This window comes from Aulonocara sp. 'chitande type north' Nkhata Bay, linkage group LG16 (assembly GCF_057382095.1).
Source record: "Aulonocara sp. 'chitande type north' Nkhata Bay isolate Kocher_YH1m ecotype deep benthic linkage group LG16, A_spYH_male_GT1.1, whole genome shotgun sequence".
Lineage (NCBI taxonomy): Eukaryota > Metazoa > Chordata > Actinopteri > Cichliformes > Cichlidae > Aulonocara > Aulonocara sp. 'chitande type north' Nkhata Bay.
In genome coordinates, this window is record NC_141359.1 from 10,896,056 (window position 1) to 10,916,173 (window position 20,118).

At 38.6% G+C, this 20,118-nt stretch overlaps 3 protein-coding genes and 1 pseudogene across 3 annotated transcripts; all 4 read left to right on the forward strand.

The window, feature by feature from the left end:
- The first annotated feature begins 1,207 nt into the window (after positions 1–1,207).
- Positions 1,208–2,125, forward strand: LOC147311046 (olfactory receptor 6N2-like). The gene has a single exon (XM_086267560.1). It carries the CDS (start codon positions 1,208–1,210, stop codon positions 2,123–2,125), a length of 918 nt encoding a protein of 305 aa, XP_086123686.1.
- A 7,528-nt stretch (positions 2,126–9,653) lies between these two features.
- On the forward strand, positions 9,654–10,625 carry LOC147311047 (uncharacterized; annotated as a pseudogene).
- Positions 10,626–11,736: 1,111 nt separating this feature from the next.
- Positions 11,737–12,817, forward strand: LOC147311048 (olfactory receptor 6N2-like). Its single transcript, XM_086265975.1, has one exon. The coding sequence runs from the start codon at positions 11,870–11,872 to the stop codon at positions 12,815–12,817; it is 948 nt and encodes a 315-aa protein (XP_086122101.1). The 5' UTR covers positions 11,737–11,869.
- A 4,824-nt stretch (positions 12,818–17,641) lies between these two features.
- Positions 17,642–18,553, forward strand: LOC147311049 (olfactory receptor 6N2-like). The gene has a single exon (XM_086266002.1). It carries the CDS (start codon positions 17,642–17,644, stop codon positions 18,551–18,553), a length of 912 nt encoding a protein of 303 aa, XP_086122128.1.
- Positions 18,554–20,118: the final 1,565 nt, after the last annotated feature.

Here is a 20,118-nt window from a genome sequence, read left to right on the forward strand (position 1 = left end):
TCTGCTACCCACCAGCTCGATAGCTAGCCGGGAGCTCGAGGGTTACTGATGCGGCCGAGAACGGCACAACTCCCGGCACATCATTTTCAGATCACCGCAGACTTTCACTACTCAGGTTAAACGTAATATATAAGTCACTTAGACAACCTAAAAATTTTATTGCTGGGCTTTTTTCAGTGTTTTATTTGTTCGTGAGTCAATCGGTTTGGCTGAGATTAAAGGTATTAGATTAGATTAGCTAGAATAAAACTTTATTAATCCCCTGGTGGTTTCCTCCTTGTTTTTTACACAGCTGAATAAACATCAAACAGAAAACTGATTAAACAGAAGTATGAGACAGTCGAGAATTTCCGCCAGTGTCCTGTTATATTTTAGATAGCAAGGAGCAGACGGCCGAGTTTATTAAACTCCACCGAGATAGCGGTGACGCTAATCAGAAGCCTAGACCGTCCAATTTCCCCAGCCGTTTACTTCCGGCCTACCCGACCTTCTGAGGACCCGGCCCACGTAGACCGCGAAGGTCCTCAGGAGGATGCAGCCCATGAATTTGGACATGACCTTAGTTCTACCACACCGGGTAAGACCCCTGGCAGACTGGCCTGAAACACTCCAGCACATAAGAGTAGAGTGCAAGATGCTAGCAGGCAGGACAAGTATACCAATTAACATTTGTGCAGCATATGTCCTTGAAGTCCAGAGGTCATCACCCAAGGTAGCTGAAAATGACCAAGCTAAGTGTGGGGATTCCTAATATAGACAGACAAACTGGTGATGGCTATCCAGCCAGAGATAATAGTGGTCGAAAAGCAGAGGGAGATGATTGTAGTGATAGATATAGCTATATCAAGTGTTAACAACACGAGGATGACTGAACGCGATAAGCTTGAGACTTGAGAAAATGTAGTGTGAAGGCAGTAGTGGTTTCCGTGGTTTCCGTGTTTTTTTTTCTTTGCTTTTATACTAATCCTATACTAGTTCCAGGGATTTAAAACAAATGGATGGGCAAACAAAATGAAGTGCATAGGACTAAACGTCAATTCGTCAGATTCCCTGAAGTTGTTTACATGTTAGTAGAGAACTTAATGAGTCCCATAGAGGATGGAAGGTTTTCTGATAAAACAAAGCCACAAAACAGAGTCAATTACTTACCTTCTTAGTTCAGTGCAGGAAATATATTACTACAGTACTTTAAAGCATTGTTTATTTAATGGATGTTGAATTAAATGTAACATTGTTAACTCTTGGTGGGTTTGCAGAATTGCACAAATACAGATATCTTTATTTTGTGGTTATATTCACATTATATATTCTGATACTCTGCTTTAATTCCATTATAGTGTACCTTATTTGGACTTGCAAAAACCTTCATGAGCCAATGTATATTTTTATTGCAGCTTTGTTAATCAACTCTGTTCTTTACAGCATGATTATCTATCCGAAGCTCTTATCTGATGTTTTGTCTGAAAAACAAACTATATCGTATCCACTCTGTCTTTTCCAAGGATTTTCGTATTACACCTCAGCTGGGTCAGAGTTTTTACTGTTGGCAGCAATGGCATATGACAGGTATGTGTCTATATGTAAACCCCTGCAATATCCAGTTATTATGAATAGAATAACTATAAATGTGTTTCTGATTTTAGCTTGGCTTATACCTGCTTTTGAGATTGCAGTGTCATTTGTGCTTTATTTTAATATAAAACTCTGTAGTTTTACTCTGACAGGAATTTTTTGTAACAATTCAATTTACAGGCTTCAGTGTGTGCCGTCAGTCACAATATCTATATATGGTGTGGTCACGTTGATAAATATTGCCCTTCTACCAATGCTTTTCATACTTTTTACATATATAAGGATTCTTAGAATATCTTACAATTGTTGTAGAGAAACAAGGAGAAAAGCTCTAAAGACATGTTTACCCCACTTGCTGGTGTTAATCAACTTTTCATGTTTTATTGTTTTTGATTCAGTTATAATTAGACTGGATTCCGATCTGTCGAAAACTCTTCGCTTGACATTGACGTTTCAGTCAATTTTATTCCATCCTCTTTTAAATCCAATCATATATGGACTCAAAATGAATGAGATTTTTAGACATATCAAGTCATTGTTGTGTCAAGTTTAATAAAACTGGTATTACTGCATTGGTATTATCAAATGAATGGCATTTCAGATAATGGAGTACTTTAGCTCTGATTTCACATGCAAGATTGATAGCGAACATAATGGTCATTATACAAAGATAAACAATTTATTAAACTGTTGCTGGTAATCTTTGAAGTCTAAATAGTTCATATGCCCGCGTTTCACATTTTCCTGTCTGTTTTGTCACAGATTCTAATTTACTATTGTGTAAATGAATAAATATAATTTAGTAAAATGAATCAATTGCTACCAGTCTATTATGCTGACAAGCATTTTTTGTATTGTAACTGACATATCAATATCAATGAAAGAAAAAACAAAGTTTCAAAGTTTTTCAAATTCTATAAATTATAACAAAATATTACATATACATATAGCTCAGGTCCTCTACCAGAGGTCTGGGAGCTTGAGGATTCTGCGCAGTATCCTTTCTGTTCCTTGGATTGCACTCTTCTGGACAGAGATCTTGGATCTCCAAGTGCTCTAATTACTACTGGAACCACTGTTACCTTCACCCTCCACATCTTCTCGAGCTCTTCTCTGAGCCTTTGGTACTTCTTCATCTTCTTGTGTTCCTTCTTTCTGATGTTACTGTCATTCGGTGCCGCCACATCTATCACTACAGCCCCCTTCCGCTGCTTGTCCACCACAATGTCCAGTTGGTTAGCCATCACTATTTTGTCCGTCTGTTTCTGGAAGTCCCACAAGATCTTAGCTTGGCTAATTCTTGACCACCCTAGGGGGAGTCTTTTTATTTTTGACGTCGGGACTTCCAGGCCATACACGGCACAGACATTTCTGTATAATATGCCGGCCACTTGGTTATGGCATGATATGTATGCCCTGCCTGCTAGCATTTTGCACCTTCCTGTTATGTGTTGGATTGTCTCAGGTGCATCTTTGCACACCCTGCACCACGGGTCTTGCCTAGGGTGGTAGGCACACAATTCATAACAGCACTTTTACATATGCCTAAGTGCTTTCTAACATTTAGACACACTAATATGGGGTTTTTTTTATTATCATTTGCCTGAGTTTCATTGATATTTTATTTGTATAATTGTTCCAGGATTCAAAAAAGATTTTCAAAATGATTATGGGGTAAACAGTCTTGGATTTTGAAATCCCTTGTCAACAAATCATTTTGCTGCTAGGAATTTTTCACCTATACCTTAACAAATTTCACTTAATAACTCCAAATCTGAAAATCATTTTCATATAAGTATGTCCTGTTTATTGCTTGTGATGTTACAAGTATTGGACAACTATGATGACAGGACAGGATTTGTGATGCATTTCAGCAGTTAATAAATGTTGTGGGTGAGCTCCTTAGAAGAATGAAAAAAATAATAACTGTGTGATGGTATAAAAAGTAAACTGACAGCCCACAGGTGATATAAGGATTCTGTAATGAGTGTCATTAGTGAGCATGCATTGGTGCCACCTGCGCTGTGTAAAACAACAGGCCAAGCCTCAGAGGAGTGGCCTGACTACAGCCAGTCTCTAAACAGCTAATTGCTAAGTTAAGACTGTCAAAATGGTCAACAGGTTATTATGTCTTTGGCCCTAGAGAGCAATTAAACTTCAGCTTGGGTACCCTTCAACAACAACAATAAAATTAGTGTCTATAATATCTGTTTACTTTGACTATGTGGCTCATTAAAACAAGTACTAATAAAAAAGTATAAAAAGTTTAAATAATCAAGTAAATCTTACTGCTGTCATCATTGGTCATATAATGTCATTAAATATTATGACAATATTATAAACCTAAAAACCTAAAACAAGCAGTGGAAAGGAGCAGAGTTTAAAACCATTGCGTATATTTGTATTGCTAGAGGAAAAGTGGCCTAACTGCATAATTTTGCACTGAGGCAGCAAACCAAAACATGCTGTTTTGGTAAATCTGTCTATAAACAACTGAAAATAATTCATCACATATTCTTCTACATGCACATATTTAAAAAAAAAAAAATACAGTTAATTCAATTTAAACATGAATAAAAATGGTTTTAGTCTTAGCAGTAGCTAGCACTGTGCCATGTGCAGATTTGGCACATTACCCCTGGTCAAAGGTCAAATCATCTGCTACTCCTCATTTTACTCAACACTGAGGTATTTTGTGTCACAAAATAAGTAAATACTTAATAAAGGGACAGTGTAATAACCAAAAATTTGGTTCGCTGCCTAAGAGCAACACCATGCCAACAGTTGACTGTGGAGAATTTGGTAGTGACAAAACTTCATGACTGGACGTGTTGCACAGGTTTCATTCTATCAGCCATGTTGACATTCCATGAGCTCCTGCTACTGCCCGTGCCTGGCTGTTTGATTTTATACACCTGTGGACATGGAAGTGACTGGAACACCTGAATTCAATGATATGGATGGGTGAGATAATTATTTTGGCAATATAGTGTTTACACTACTAAAACAAAAACAAAAGACAAAGGAAAAGAAATCATGCTGGATCTCTGTACTGATATGGACTGGGTAATGTTTTAGGAAAAGAACACATTCGGTGGAAATTAAAATTATCAATATACAAAGGGCTGAACGCAGACTAATCCATTTTGTCCATTTTGAAAGTTCATTGGAACATTGTAGTAACTCAGGCATGTATACAACTACCACTTGCATGCATGCCTGATAATGTTGACATATACACATAATGAGAGGAGGTTTGGTGTCCTGTGGGAAGGAGGTGAGATCTCCTTCCATATCTCACCAGGCCACACGCCTCTCACACGCCTGGACAGTCTAAGGTTCAACCTGGTGGCATGGGAAGCACTGAAACATAATCTCCCAGAGAGAGGCCTACTGGATTTAGGTCATGTGAGCGAGGGGGACAGCCAGTTATATCAATTCCTTTATCGTCGGGGAACTGCATGAATACCCTCGCCACATGAGGCCAGACACTGTTGTTCACCCATAGGAACCCAGGATCCACTGCAACAGTGTAGGGTTTGACAGTGGGTCCCAGGATTTGATCCCAAAACCTAATGTTAGTTGGTGTGCTGTTGCCAAACCTGTAAAGGTCAGTGAGTACCCCTGTGTATTTACTTCCCCAGACTATCACTGACCCACCACAAAAACAGTCATGCTGAATGATGTTACAGGCAGCATAACATTCTCTATGGTTTTTCCAGAACCTTGCGTGCCTGTCATACGTACTTAAGGTGAACCTGCTCTCATCTGTGAAAAGTCCAGGGCTTTTGTCTCATTGTTGCACTTCTAATAACTGCTAACAGTATTAACATCAAAGAAGCTGAAATTGATTAACAACCTCCTCTGCTACTTAACTGACTAGATCAATATACAAAAAATTTAAATGACTTGATATTTTACTCTGATTAAAAAGTATTTCAGAAATTGAGCAGTCTATTATATATTATTCTTATTACTATATTATAATGTATTAGAATATAATTATAATGTACTCTTCATAAGCAGATGAGGTCACAATTATGTCTCCATTTTAAAGTTAAGGTTTTATAAATTTTCCTAGTGCTTTTTTAAAAGAGCAAACATTTTTCAAAGAAACATTTCTAAACCTGAAGGTTTTCTTTAGAAAGCACAAATTATTATTTTTATTTGTGCACAATAACAGAATTATTTCAGACCAGCATGCGGACCGATAAAAACTCGGTGAAGCCAGTCTGACGTATGCTAAAGACAACCTGGAGAAAAATTATTCATACTGGAGAGGTGTACAACCCAAAAAGAACACCATCCCCACACTAAAAAAGTGGAGTGAGTATTATGCTGTTTGGTTGATTCAGTGCATCTGGAACTGGGAATCTCATCAAGGTGGAACTAATCATGAAGAAAGAAAGAAATGTGAAAATCTGGAGCAGGCGACAGCTGGGTCGTCGCATTGTCTTCCAACATGAAACAATCCAAACGTACATCAATCCTGGTGAGTTACTACCTGAATGATGAATGCTTTAGCATTCAGGTATTGAATTGACCGGCACTGACTGGCTGCAGAAATCCCTGAGTTGAATCCCATTGAAAATCTGTGGGATGATCTAAAGGGCTAATGATGCTTACCCTAGCAGTTTCTGAGTTTTGTGAAATATTTTGTGTCTGCATGCCAAGTAAAATAATGTAAGCATCCAAAATAAAATAATGACATCTAGAAAAGTTATGTTAAATATTCCCTGGTCTGTTTAGCAGCACTTGGTGTTACAAATACACTCAAGAGGTTTTTGTGAGATGTGGTTTGCTAAGTAAGAACCACTCCATTTACATGCAGGTGACCACAATGCATTAAGACTGGAGACATGCACTGTCAGTTAGCTACATTTAAAAAGTACCAACAACTCAAAGTTTAAATATTATACTGGATATTATACTGTTATGTCAGTTGTCAGCAGAAGTGTATGTTGAAAACGCAGAACTTTACAACCTGAAGTCTGTCGGGATAAGAAAGGATCAGATTTTTTCTGGTTTGAGATAAACTTGACAGCTGTTTGTAATGATTCTTTTCTCTTTGTGAATATAGGCGCTACTCTCAGATTCAGACCTCAGCACCACCCAGTGACAAAAGACTGGGTGGTGCTATATGTCCACTCTTTATGTCAAATGCACATTTTTGTAAAATATTTGAATACTTTTGTAATAACCCTAAAATTAACCAGTGAAAGAGTGCAAAAGCTATGCTATTCTGCACATATGCTGTAGCTGTTTTACTGAGAAAATTGAAGACAAAAAAATCAAAAGAGATCATACAATCATGTAACTGGTATTTTCTGTACAGTAATTAACCATGACACAGAGTAACCAAAGAGGGTAATATATATTTTAAATATACACAGGCTTTAAACAGAGTAAAATATTATTTTAATTCACTGAAGTTTGAAAGGTCTTTTTGGTCTTTTTTGATTGCCTGATTGAAGGACATTGTGATATAGTCTGGCCTGCTGAAACTGAAATAAAGGAATGTTTTTATTTATCTTGCTGATGTGTGAAAATCTTAAACTGACCTGCTGTGCTGTGTTGTGTCATTCAGGGCCTTGGGGCATATTGAGCCGAAAGGTAAACTGCAGATACAGCTGAATACCTTAAGATCTTTCAGACTTCCAGAACTCATGTAGAGGGTTTTAAAAGCAGAAACGGATGTATGACAGCACTTTAGAAAACTCTGCTCATACTGATGTGACAATAACTTTAATTTGTATTTTCTGTTAAAATCACTAGGGCAATTGGTGGTCTCCATCAGTGACATCTGATCACAGGGACCACACCTCCAAACATGCTCCTTCCGGCTGTCATCAATTTAGGTTCCCCCGTTCTGCAAGCTGATCATTCTTGTTTACGTGCCCCACCCTCCCTCCCTCCTTGTTCTCTATTCTTTAACTTCTTCACTTCTATTTAGTACACGGGGATCTGCCAGGCCCGGGAGCCATTGCCAGTCCCCTTCGAGGCCTTCCCCGAACCGCAGCTCAATTCATGTCAAAGCATTCACTTTTACCTACTAAAATGCTGTTAAACCTAAATTGAGGATGTGGGCCCAGCTAGTGAAATGTTAAAGTGATACAGAGTGCTACAACAGGGTCTATCTGTATGTGCTTTTGCTAATAGTAGATCATCTTTTTATTCAAAAATACATAGTATAAGTCTAATTAGTATGTTGAATAAGAAATGCAGAGTAAATTAAATTATTCTAATGTCTAGATTTTATGTGTGTATACATGATTCAGCTTCCACCTTGGCTGATAAGTGTCATGATGAGCTACCTGTGTTTTTCCACTGTTTCCCAGTGTATCCACCTCTGGGTGGAGCCCTCATCAGTTGTATTCTGTGTAGCAGTATTTGGGTGGAGTTACTTGGGTCGAATTCTTGCCCACACACCAAACTGACGTACCTGTGATCACACCCGCATAGACTTTTTATACTTTCCCTTTCTGCTCCAGTTTTAATGATTGTTGTTGGTGATTTTACTGTTACTGACTGATCATTAAATTAAGATAAATGCACTCATATCACTATATTTACAAATACTGGAAGTCGCCAGTACTACCCCTTAGCCTCCTACTAGATGTACCTATATTAAGACTGGAAACATGCAGAGTCACCCAGAGCATGGGTGACTCTTAGCTAAGCCACAGACCATGATGGAGTATGGTCTGTGGCTTAGCTGCAGGGTAGGGGTGATGCAGTACATTCAGGCAGCAGTGCCAGGGGTAGATCATCTTCGGATCATGCCCCCCTGCAATTGTGCCAGGATCTGGAGAAGGAGGAAGCTGAGATTGGAGAGCTGCGTGTGGTGACACAGAATGTTGAAATTAAATAAATTACCGAACACTGAAATACTATGGGTGGGTGCATTGTGCTGGGCAGAATGAACACCAGTTTGCGTTACAGGATAAATTTGAAAAAGTAAAAAAAAAAAAAACATGAATTCTGACCTTGAGGGCAAGGGTCACAGAGATTCAAACTTGTCAGAGACTTTTAAAGTCATTTGTATGTTCTTATATTATTGTGATTACAAGACTTTTAGAAAATTTGATCCTGACTTTGTGCTCCCTCATGTCAAGGCCACTGAAATTCAAACATGTGCACGATTTTTAGTAAATACTTAATGCACCAAAATTGAAAATTATAGGTGACTTTTTTTCTTCGTCTGTTCTCAAGGTGTTCAGAAAGAAACTTTTATTCACGGCTTTAAGACAAATGACCTGTGATGACATCCACACAGATCTTTATGCCTGCATATATCCCCCTGTTATTACAGCCATCTCTTAGTTAGCTGCTCTTCATTGAGCCAAGCTGCAAGGCACGGAAATCTTGTGTTTAACATTGTTCCTCTCCTGCAGGGAATACAAGTTATAGAGAAAACTGTTTGTTCCCTTTCAGATGATTCACTCGGTGCAACACATATATATGGGACATATATACACATCCCATAGAGCAACCACCAAACGGAAGTTGGACCACCAGCACCTTAGAGTGTGGTAGAACCAGCAGAGAGGACAGCATGAGTTGTAACATCCAAACAATAGAGCTGAACAAAAATGTACGGTCATGTCCAACTGCAGCACAAATATCACCTATGGGGACCCATTTAATAAGAGTTCATGAGGTTGTCACTCCTCTGGTGAAATGAATTCTCACCCCCCTGGGGCAAAGCAAGACCCCTGGTGCTGTACGCCAGTGAGATAGCTTCTATAATCCAGTGGGGCAGCCTCTGTTTAGACAGAGCTTCATCTCTGGCTGGATTAGCGAAGCAGACAAACAACTTGTCACATAAGCACACATTCTGAGTGTGCTCAGCGTAGTTACGTAGAACACAGAGAATGCATCCTCCTCTCCTCCACACAACACTTGAAAGGAGGGGAGCAAAAGCTCAGCAGCTCAAATTCCACCACTGCAGGAATGACTTTGGGTAAATAAGCAGTACAGAAATTTCATATCCACATACTTAACAGTTGGGGCCAAACCCTTAGCTATCAAATGTGGCCTCTCAGCAGGTAAACATGAAGGCACCACAGATCTGTGCATGGATGAATCACTTCTCCTCCTACCTGAAGAGGGAGGCAAAAAGATCCCAAATCTGGGCCACTATCAAAGGGTGCAACCTCCATTCCCTCTACTCCCAGGTTCAGATGGCCCAGAGCATGGGTGACTCTTAGAGACACCCATGCACCATAACAGGTTTCTTCTCTGCCTGTTTATGTAAAAGATCACTGTTGAATTGTTGGTCCTGACTAGGAAATGCTGGCCCTTCAGTACCAGACAAAAAAGCTTGAGGGCTAAGAACACCGCTGTGGCAGCACAAGAACAAGTTCTGAGCACAAGATCCATCGGGCTGGGGTCTACTGCACAAGGTAAGACCTCAGATGCAGAAAGTGTAAAGATGCCCCTGAGACAATCTAGCACATAGGTGTCAAACTCTGGCCTGCGGGCCAAATGTAATTTGGCCGGGCAGGGCATATATGGACCGCCATAACAAAGTGGCTGGCATAGTAAACAGAAACATCTGTGCCAAATATGACGTCGAAGTCCCGAGGTCAAAATGTGAGACGCCCCCTGGGGTGTTGGAGAATGACCAAGCTAAGATCCTGTGGGATTTCCAGATACAGACGGACAAAATGGTGATGGCTAACCAACCAGACATAGAGGTGGTAGAAAAGCAGAAGAAAATAGGCGTAGTGATAGTCGAAATGATAACAAATGACAGCAACATTAGGAAAAAGGAACACAAGAAGCTTGAGAAGTACCAAGGGCTCAGAGAGTTTAAGAAGATGTGGAGGGTGAATGTAACAGTAGTGCCAGTAGTAATCAGAGCACTCAATGCAGTGACTCCCAAGCTAGGCGAGCGGCTCCAGCAGATCCTGGGAACATCATCTGAGATCTCTGTCAGATGCTGTTCCTAGGAGTGCAATCATAGGAACAGCAAAGATATTGTGCAGGACCCTGAAGCTTCCAGGCCTCTTGTAGAAGACCCGAGTTTGAAGGGGGCCACCTATATTTAGGAAACTTCCCTTTTTGTTTATCTGTGTTATCTTTGTCTAATATTAACATTTGGTTTGATGACCTGAAATATTTAGGTGTGACAAAAATACAAAAAATGGGAAATCAAGAAGGGCCAAACACTTTTTACACCACTATAGTTGCCTGCAAATAGACTTACTGATTCTAATCTCCTAAGTCCTGCCATTTTCCATTGTGCAGTCTGCTTTCCTTGCCTGTTTCCTAGTTAACTTTCAAAACTTTTTGCTTGCCCATCTGAACTTTGTCCTGTGTTCCTGTAAGGAGTTCAGAATTGACAGGCGGTCACTCACTTCCCTAGAATCGTCTCATTTCCATTTAATTCAGATTTTGCCAATATTAACAGTTGCCCCATAATGCTTTATATTGTAAGGTAAAGATAATACAATACAACAATACACACAAACAATCAGGTGACCCCTATGCGCAAGCACCTGGTGACAGGAAGAAAATAAACCCCCTTTAAACAAGAAGAATCAGGCTTACGTAGGGGCAACCATCTACCCATTACCAGTTGGGGTGAGGGGAGGAAGACAGTACAAAAGTCATTCTGTAGAAGAGAGACAGAGATTAATAATAACTCTTTAAATGCAGAGTGATGTACAAGCACATAGTGAGTGAAAAGAGGTGAGTAAAGGAAAAGTGCATTATGGAAAGCCCCCAAGATTCTAGGCCTACTGCAGCATAACAAAGGGAGGATGTTGTATTACCTGATCCAGCCCTAACTGTATGCTTTGTTCTGTAAGAACTACTCCAATGTTTAACATTGGTATATGCTAAAGTCATGTGTGGTAAATTGTCGAAAAACAAGTGTAGCAGCTTACATAGACAGAAATCTATCTGTCTTCTCTTTTTGGACAGAGAAGACATATGGTTTGAAAGAGTAGTGAAAGAAGCCATTTATGTCCACTATGAGCGACCATCTTTGAACAGAGGCGGTGGCTTACGACACCAACTGTCTGCCATCTATAATCCAGTTTTGATTTACTGTGACCTTCACAGTACAATTCCCTGGTGGACAAAGCAACCTAATAAAACCTTTCACAGAGTAAGATGATTCACTGTGCACATTTGACTGATGAATGTACTCCAAGATATATTTCAAGTTCAAATACCTGTAAATGAATGAAGGAAAGACAACATAGGTTGCATATTGGTGCAGTTTTGTTTTGTTATTTGTTATTCTTCATTAACACTGCTGGTTTTATAATTTTTTTTCAAAGTATTAATGGATGAGGTGTTAAATGCTACATATTTAACTCTAGATGGGTATGTTGAAGTTAACAAGTACAGATATGTTTATTTTTTCATTTTCTTTATATTATATAGTTTAATAATCTGCAGTAATTCTACTATTGTGTACATAATCTGGATTCATAAAAACCTTCATGAGCCGATGTACACTTTCATTGCTGCTTTGCTGCTGAACTGTGTTCTTTACAGCACAACTGTTTACCCCAAACTGCTGATTGACTTTTTATCTGAAAAACAAGTCACAACATATTCAGCCTGTCTCTTTCAGTTTTTTATGTTTTACACTTTAGGCAGTTCAGAGTTCTTTCTCTTGGCAGCCATGGCCTATGACAGATATGTGGCTATTTGTAAACCTCTGCAATATCAAACTATCATGAGTAAAACCACTGTGAGTATTTTCTTGGCTGTAGCATGGCTTGTACCTGTTTGTCACATTGCAGTCTTAACAGCTGGGAGTGCTGAAGCAACATTGTGTAACTTTAACTTAAAAGGAATATTTTGTAATAATGCAGTTTACACTCTTCAGTGTGTCAAGTCACGATTAATTACTGTATTTGGAGTAGTTGCTTTAATAGATCTTGTAATATTACCTATGCTCTTCATAGTTTTTACATACTCAAACATTTTTATCCTCACTTATCAAAGCTGTAAAGACGTGAGGAAGAAAGCTTTGGAGACCTGTTTACCCCATTTGTTAGTTTTATTTAGCTTCTCCTGTTTAAGTATCTATGATGTAAGCATAGCTCGAGTAGAATCAGATTTTCCCAAAACTGCGCGATTAATAATGACATTACAAATAGTGCTCTATCATCCATTGCTTAATCCATTCATTTATGGGCTCAAAATGAAGGAAATTTCTAAACAGCTAAAAAGATTTTTCTATCATGCTAAAATCATTTCATGTATTAACTCTGAATGCTAAGGTGCCACAATTTGTTTTGTAATAATTTTCTTGCCATCATTGAAAATGCTTTTCATTTAATAAAGTAATTCAAACTATTATTCAGAAAAGTACAGGAAAAAATAAACCATGCCGTGTTCATCTGTATTTGTAAATAAATTGAACATAATATTATTATTAAAGTGTATTGAAGTCTGTTGTTATGCTCAGTAAAATGCTCATGTGAATAGGGTTTAAGACCTATGGTTAATTTACATTAACAGCTTTTGGTGACGTATTTAAATACAAATATAAATTGCCTTCTTTTATGAAAGGTTCACCAATTCCAAGATAGGTAAGAGGATAAGTAATCAAATAAACTATCAGATTAATTTTGTCAGACTTTCATATTTTATTTTGGATTTTTATAACATTATTGGTGGTTCTTATATATGCTGTGTAATAGAGATTTTCCACTAAAGGAATGGGTGGTAACACTTTATAAAACTGTGATAGCTGCAATAGCTTTATAATAACTACATCTTCCTCCCTTGTCACAAATCATGGGCCAGTGTAATTTATTGCCATCTATCTTGAATGTGCATAAAACATTTGAAAAAGTACAATCCTAATTCCAAAAAAGTTGTCATATAAGAAAAGAATCCAATAATTTGCAGATTATTTACCACCGATTAATTATTCATAGATCACAGTAACAAACGTGTAAAATGCTTAACATGAGATTACTACTTATTTTACAATATATTAGCTCATCCTAAAAAAAGATAGGATGTGAGCAAAAAAATGGCTGGAAAAGCAATCCACCATCCATCCATTTTCTTCAACTTATCGATGGCAGAGTGATGGGGGCAGCAGCCTAAAAAGAGAAGCCCATACCCTCCTGTCCCCAGCCACCCCCAGCTTGTCTGGGGGAAAAGCAAGGCATTCCCTGGACAGCCGAGAAATATAATCTCTCCAGCATGTCTGCCCCAGGGCCTCCTCCCAGTGGGACATGCCTGGAACACCTCACCCAGGAAGCATCTAGGAGGCATCCTTGTCAGATACCTGAACCACCTCAGTTGGTTCCTTTCAATGTGAAGGAGCAGCGACTCTACTCTGTGCTCCTCCCAAGATGCTTAAACTCCCCCACTTAAAGCAGGAACTTGTCCCTGGCACATAGTGGGCACTCCAACCTTTCCTGGCTAAGGGTCATGGCCTCAGATTTGGAAGTGCTGATTGTTATTCCCACCGCTCCACACTCGGCTGCCAACCATTCCAGTGTGAGCTGGAGGCCATCACCTGATGAAGCAAACAGAACCACATCATCTGCAAAAAGCAGAATTGAGATTCTGAGACCACCCAAGTGGGAGCCACTTGGCTATGCCTAGAAATACTGTCCATAAAAATTATGAACAGAAAAAGGGCAAAGGGCAGCCCTGGCGAAGTGCAACACCCAGGAGAAATTAATGCAAGTTATTGCCATCTATGGGGACCAAGCTCTTGCAACAGGTGTATAAGGATCAAATGGCCTGTAGCATTGGGCCAGATACCCCATACTCCCTAAGCACCTCCAACAGTATACCAAAATGCCTTTTCCAAATCCAAAAACACATATAGTCTGGTTGGGCAGATTCCTATGCACCCTCATGTATCCTCGAGAGGTTAAGCTTGTCCAAGGTTCCAGGACTGGGACAAAAACTGCATTGTTTCTCCTGCATTCGAGGTTTGCCTAATGAACCGACTCTCCTTTCCAGCACCCTGGAGTTAGACTAGACTTTCCCGGGGAGGCAGAGAAGTGTGATCCTCCTATAGTTGGAGCATGCCCTCTGGTCCCCCTTCTTGAACATTTGAACCACCATCCCGGTTTGCCAATCCAGAGGCCCCTTGAACCAAGACAGCCCTACAATACTGAGAGCCTTCAGGAACTCAGGGTAACCCCAAGGGGCCTTCCACCAAGGAGTTTTTTAACTGCCTTCGTGACCTCTTTCCTGGACATAGACAAGGCATCCCCCTTGTACCTAAAGTCTCAGTGGGATTAAGGAGGTCTTTGAAGTACTCCTTCCACTGCCCGACAATATCCTCAGTCGAAGTCAGCACCTCCACCCCTACACAGTGCAAGTAGAGCACCGCTTTTGCCTCCTGAGCTGCTGTTGGTTAGCCAAAATCTCTTCAAGGCAGTCTGAAAGTCTGTTTCCATGGCCTCTCCGAACTCTCTCGCACCCAGTTTTGCTTCAGCCACTGCCCAAGCCACGTTCCGCTTGGCCCGTCAGTACCTATCAGCTGCCTCTGAAGTCCCACAGGCTAACTAAGCCCAAGAGGACTCCTTCTTCAGCCTCATGGTTCCCTTTACCTCTGGTGCCTGCCATCTGGTCCAGGGGTTACCACCACGACAGGCACCAACCACCTTGTGGTCGCAGCTCAGTACAGCAGCTTCAGTAATGGAGGTGCTGAACATTGTCCGTTTGGACTCAATGTCTCCAACCTCCCTAGGAATGCTGTTGAAGCTCTGCCAGAGTGAGAGTTGAGGGTCTCTGCCCCTGGCTGCTGCCCAGCACACATTGCACCTGACCCCTATGGCACCTACTGCGCGTGGTGGGACTACAGGAGACGGCACCTCCTGCATGTGATGAGCTTACAGGCCACCACCCACAGGAGTGGTGCTAAAAAGAAAGCGCTCAAAGAACTCTAAAGGAACATTTTGCTATTTAATTTAATCAAAGATTTTGAAAACAATTTTTGGAAAACATCAAGACAATGGTCAAGCCAAGGTGGATGTTGCACTAGGGATCACCTCTGAGCCACTTTCTTGTTAACAAGAATAGGTAGGTTGGTAAATGGGGCAAGGCAGGATGAACTACAATGTTCGCAAATGACATTGTGATGTGTAGTGAGAATAACTGGAAGACAGTCTGGAGAGATGGCGGTATAGACTGGTTAGAAGAGGAATGAAAGTCGGTAGAAAAAAGTCAGAATACATGTGTGTAAATAAGAGAGAGAAAGGTGAACATGTAAGAAATCACAAGGATAAATAAGTTAAATACAGGGGATCAACCATTCAAAGCAATGGGCACTACCCAAGACAGGTGAGAAGAGAGTGCAGAGTTGATGTATGTTTTGGGGATGGTGGCTCTGATAAAAAAGACAGAAGGTGAAATGGTAGAGTTGAAGATGCTAAGATTTCCACTGGGAATGACCAGGAGCAACAAAATTAGAAATGAGTATCTTAGAAGGACAGGTCAAGTTAAGCAGTTTGGAGGCAAAGCTAGAGATTCAAGATTGAGATGATCTGCACATGTGATGAGGAGGGATAGTGGATATAAAAGGATGGAAAGGGGATGTTGAATGTGGAGCTAACAGCCAGAACACAAAAATGAAGTTCACAGAGAAGGATCTTGGATATAGTGAAGGAGGATATGTGGAGGGTTGGTGTGACAGAGGATCTTGCTCAAAATGAAGTGAGGTGGAGACAGATAATCGACACTGGCAGCCCCAAAATGGAGTAGCCCAGAGAAGACAAAGATCCTACGTGATGTACTGTATTTCAAATTATGATTCATCAGTCCATAATTCCTTCTTCCAGTCTTCAGTAGTCTGCTTCATGGCCCAGGCAAGCCTCTTTGTCTTATTCTGATGTCTTAGCAATGGCTTTTTGGCTGCAGCTAGTCCTGTCAAACCTGCAGCTCGAAGTCCTCTCTTCACAGTTGAAATGGAGACATGCTTACTATTACAGCTTACTACTAAGCTGTGCTTGAAGCTATTGTCCATTGAACCACTTATCATGCAAGCTGTTAACTCTAGGGAACTTGTCCTCTGATTCAGTTGTGGTTTGGGGTCTGCTTGACCTCTTCCTGTCAGAGTTTGCCCCAAATTTCTGAGTGCCTTTTGATGGTGAAGGGAACCGTACTTACTGACACCTTGACTTTCTTTGCAATTTCTTTGTAGGAAAGACCTAAATTTTTAAGTGTTATGCTGGTCTGTCTCTCTTCCACTGTTAATTGCTTTTTTCTCACCTTTTTTGTGCAACACACTACTTTCTGCAACACAGGATTTTGGGAAACCCTACCTTTTTTTTAACCTCTTGGAGTTCATCACTTACCTTTGTAACCTTTCAAGCTATTTATTGGACTTGAAAGACTTGAATTGGAATAAATAATTGAAAAAAATTGGTGTGTTCTAAAAAGAACCCTCACTGTTCTATAAATTTGTCAAATAATTATATTCTCTAAAGTAAATTTGTGTAAATTATGGAATTGTTACGGTGGCCCTGAGAGGCCAAACGGACTGCAACTTAAGAAAACACCAGCAATAAGAAAAACGCTGTAAAAGCACACAAAACACAATGGAAATAGGAAAAAAGAAAACAGAAATAGAAATTATCTTAAAGTGCATTAACTATTTTTTCTCCCCACATTGCATTGCAGTGTGCATGATGTCGATCTACATGAAATTCTCTTAGCCTGAACAGAATTACATATTTAAATATAGGACTATATTTGCTGTTATTTTATTATCATTTCTGCCGGTCAACTAATTTTTTCTTCTTTAAAATTTGTTTTTCAATTAATACCCACGTATGTATGTAGTAAAAGAGGAGGAGCCAGAAAATGTACCCGTGTAAGTAAGGGCTAACCACTGTCGGCTTATGTCTCCAGAGGTTGAACATGGTAATAGGTCTTTGTGGAGAGTTGAATGAGATATATGGAGCTTGACGTTTCATTTCATCACATATTTGGTCTGATTTGAACAGTTCACTTTCTAAAGATGAACACACACCAAGTTTAGGTATCTATGAATAATAATATTTTATATGTACTAGTTTTAAACATTCTCCCTGTTTAAAATTTTAGTTTGTAATATCTGATTTTCATGAATGCTGAAATGAATATAACATATATAACTTTTGGTGGTCATGTGGAAGTGGAGAAATACAGATATATTTATTTTGTAATTATGTTTATGGTATACGGTCTAATAATTTGCAGCAATTCCACTATTGTGTGGGTCATCATAGTTCAAAAAAGCCTTCATGAGCCTATGTACATTTTCATTGCTGCTTTGTTAGTGAATTCTGTTGTTTTGAGCACTGTCATCTACCCGAAGCTTTTGATTGACTTCTTATCTGAAAAACAGATTATTTTGTATCACGCCTGTCTTTTTCAAGTATTCATGTTTTATGTTTTAAGCAGTTCAGAATTCTTACTGCTGTCAGCTATGGCTTATGACAGATATGTGTCTATATGTAAACCTTTGCAATATCCTTCTATAATGAGAAGAACAAGAGTCAATATTTTCCTGCTTTTGTGCTGGTTTTTACCTGCTATTCAGGTTGCAGTGCCAATAGCAGGAAATGCAAATACACCATTCTGTAACTTTACTCTGAAAGGTATTTTTTGTAACAATTCGGTCAACCATCTTTATTGTGTCAATTCAAGAGAATTATCTATATATGGTATGGTTGTTCTATTTAATGTTGCCCTTTCTCCTATGTTTTTTATACTTTTTACATACATAAAGATAATTATAGTTGCCTATCAGAGTTGTGGAAATGTCAGAAAAAAAGCTGCACAAACCTGTTTGCCTCATGTGCTAGTTCTAATGAACTATTCTTGTTTGCTTACGTACGATATGGTTATAGTTAGACTGGAATCAGAGTTTCCTAAAACTGCACGTTTTATAATGACATTGCAATTTATAACATATAACCCTCTTTGCAATCCAATAATATATGGACTAAAAATGAAAGAAATCTCTAAAAACCTCAAAAGGTTGTTCTCTTGAACTAATGTAAACTATTGTAGACTTTTATAGTCTTTTGTTAAAAATTGTTTTTTAGTGTTTATTTAAGAGGTGTTAAATGATATCTGATCTTTGGTAGGTCTTTAATAAGACCTATCATTTCTGAGACATTTTCTTTTCAGTGTAAAAACTGATAAACTTCTCCAGCTATTCAAAGCATGTGATTCTGTTCAGTAATTTTTGGATTATTCATTAAAAAATATTACTATCATTACTCCTATTCATAATATTGTTTCTTCATATACAGTTTAAGGACATTTGAAATGATTGATTGAATGAAAACCAAAAATATATAGCTTTTTCTCTTTTGTATTATAATATCACAGATTTCTGTGGTCATAGTGTGAGATTCAAAAACTGGGCCTTTTCCTTGTGCAACAGAGAGCGGATCATTATTTAAAATTCTAAATGAAAGTAAGAAAATAGCAAGATCCTACCTGTCTGATATCACTTTTCCCATATAGATTTCTGAATAAAGAAATGTGTTCATAATTTTATACTGTGATTTCATATTTATTGGTTCTCACAATCAAATCCAAAAGCTGAGACTATGTATGAAGATAACTGAAAATATGGAGGAAGTAGTTTGACATGAGGACAAGTACATAAGGAAGCGAGAGAATTAACATGCCGAGGTTTTTTTTATCTGTATTGCAGCCCTCTGTAAATGAAATAGGGTTCAGAATGCATATTGAAAACATATGGATTGACATCACCAAAAAATTGTAGGTCTGACTAAAGTATATATTTTCCGTTTGATTTATATGTAGGTTTATGTGATTCTGAATTTCATTATGTGGTGTGACTATTGCGAAATGAGCAGTTTTTTTTTATGGAGATATAATGGTCAAATCTTGTAACTCTTTAGAGTAGTTTAAAGGATTTTGCTTTAATTACCTCACATGAAAGTAAACATTTGAATTAAATACATTTTATAATATAGCCAGTAAATATATTTTACTGAATTTCTAAATTCACATAATCAAATACAGGAAAAAACAGTCTAAAAATAACTATAATAAAAAGAAGTTTCTAAATGAATGTTAGATATATTTCAGTATTACACTATTAATCGGTTGTGTACCACAGACCTCTAAGCTGGAAGTAGTACTTAGAAGACCATCTCTTCACTTAGATGTTTTAGCTAATAATAGACTAATAGGCAACCTTACTGTTATCTCAAAAATTGTCGTAATTGTAAAAAATAGTTGTAAAATATGTAACTGTTAATCGTCAGAGAAATTGTTTATTTGAACAGTTTCAGTCATGTTTCAGAGCTCATCACAAGACAGAAACAGCTTTGGTGAAGGTTACAAATTATTTTCTAATGGCCTCTGACAGTCAACTCATCTCTGTGGTTGTCCTGCTTTACCTCAATGCAGTAAATTTAAATTTCACACACTAAGGTTATCACTCATAATACTCATAATATACTCATCACCAAATAATTTTCCAATATTAAATGGACGCTCTTTCGATCAGTGCTCTTTTTATGTAATTGGTTTACAACTAGTTTCATTTTTTTATTTTTTTCCACTGATGAATTG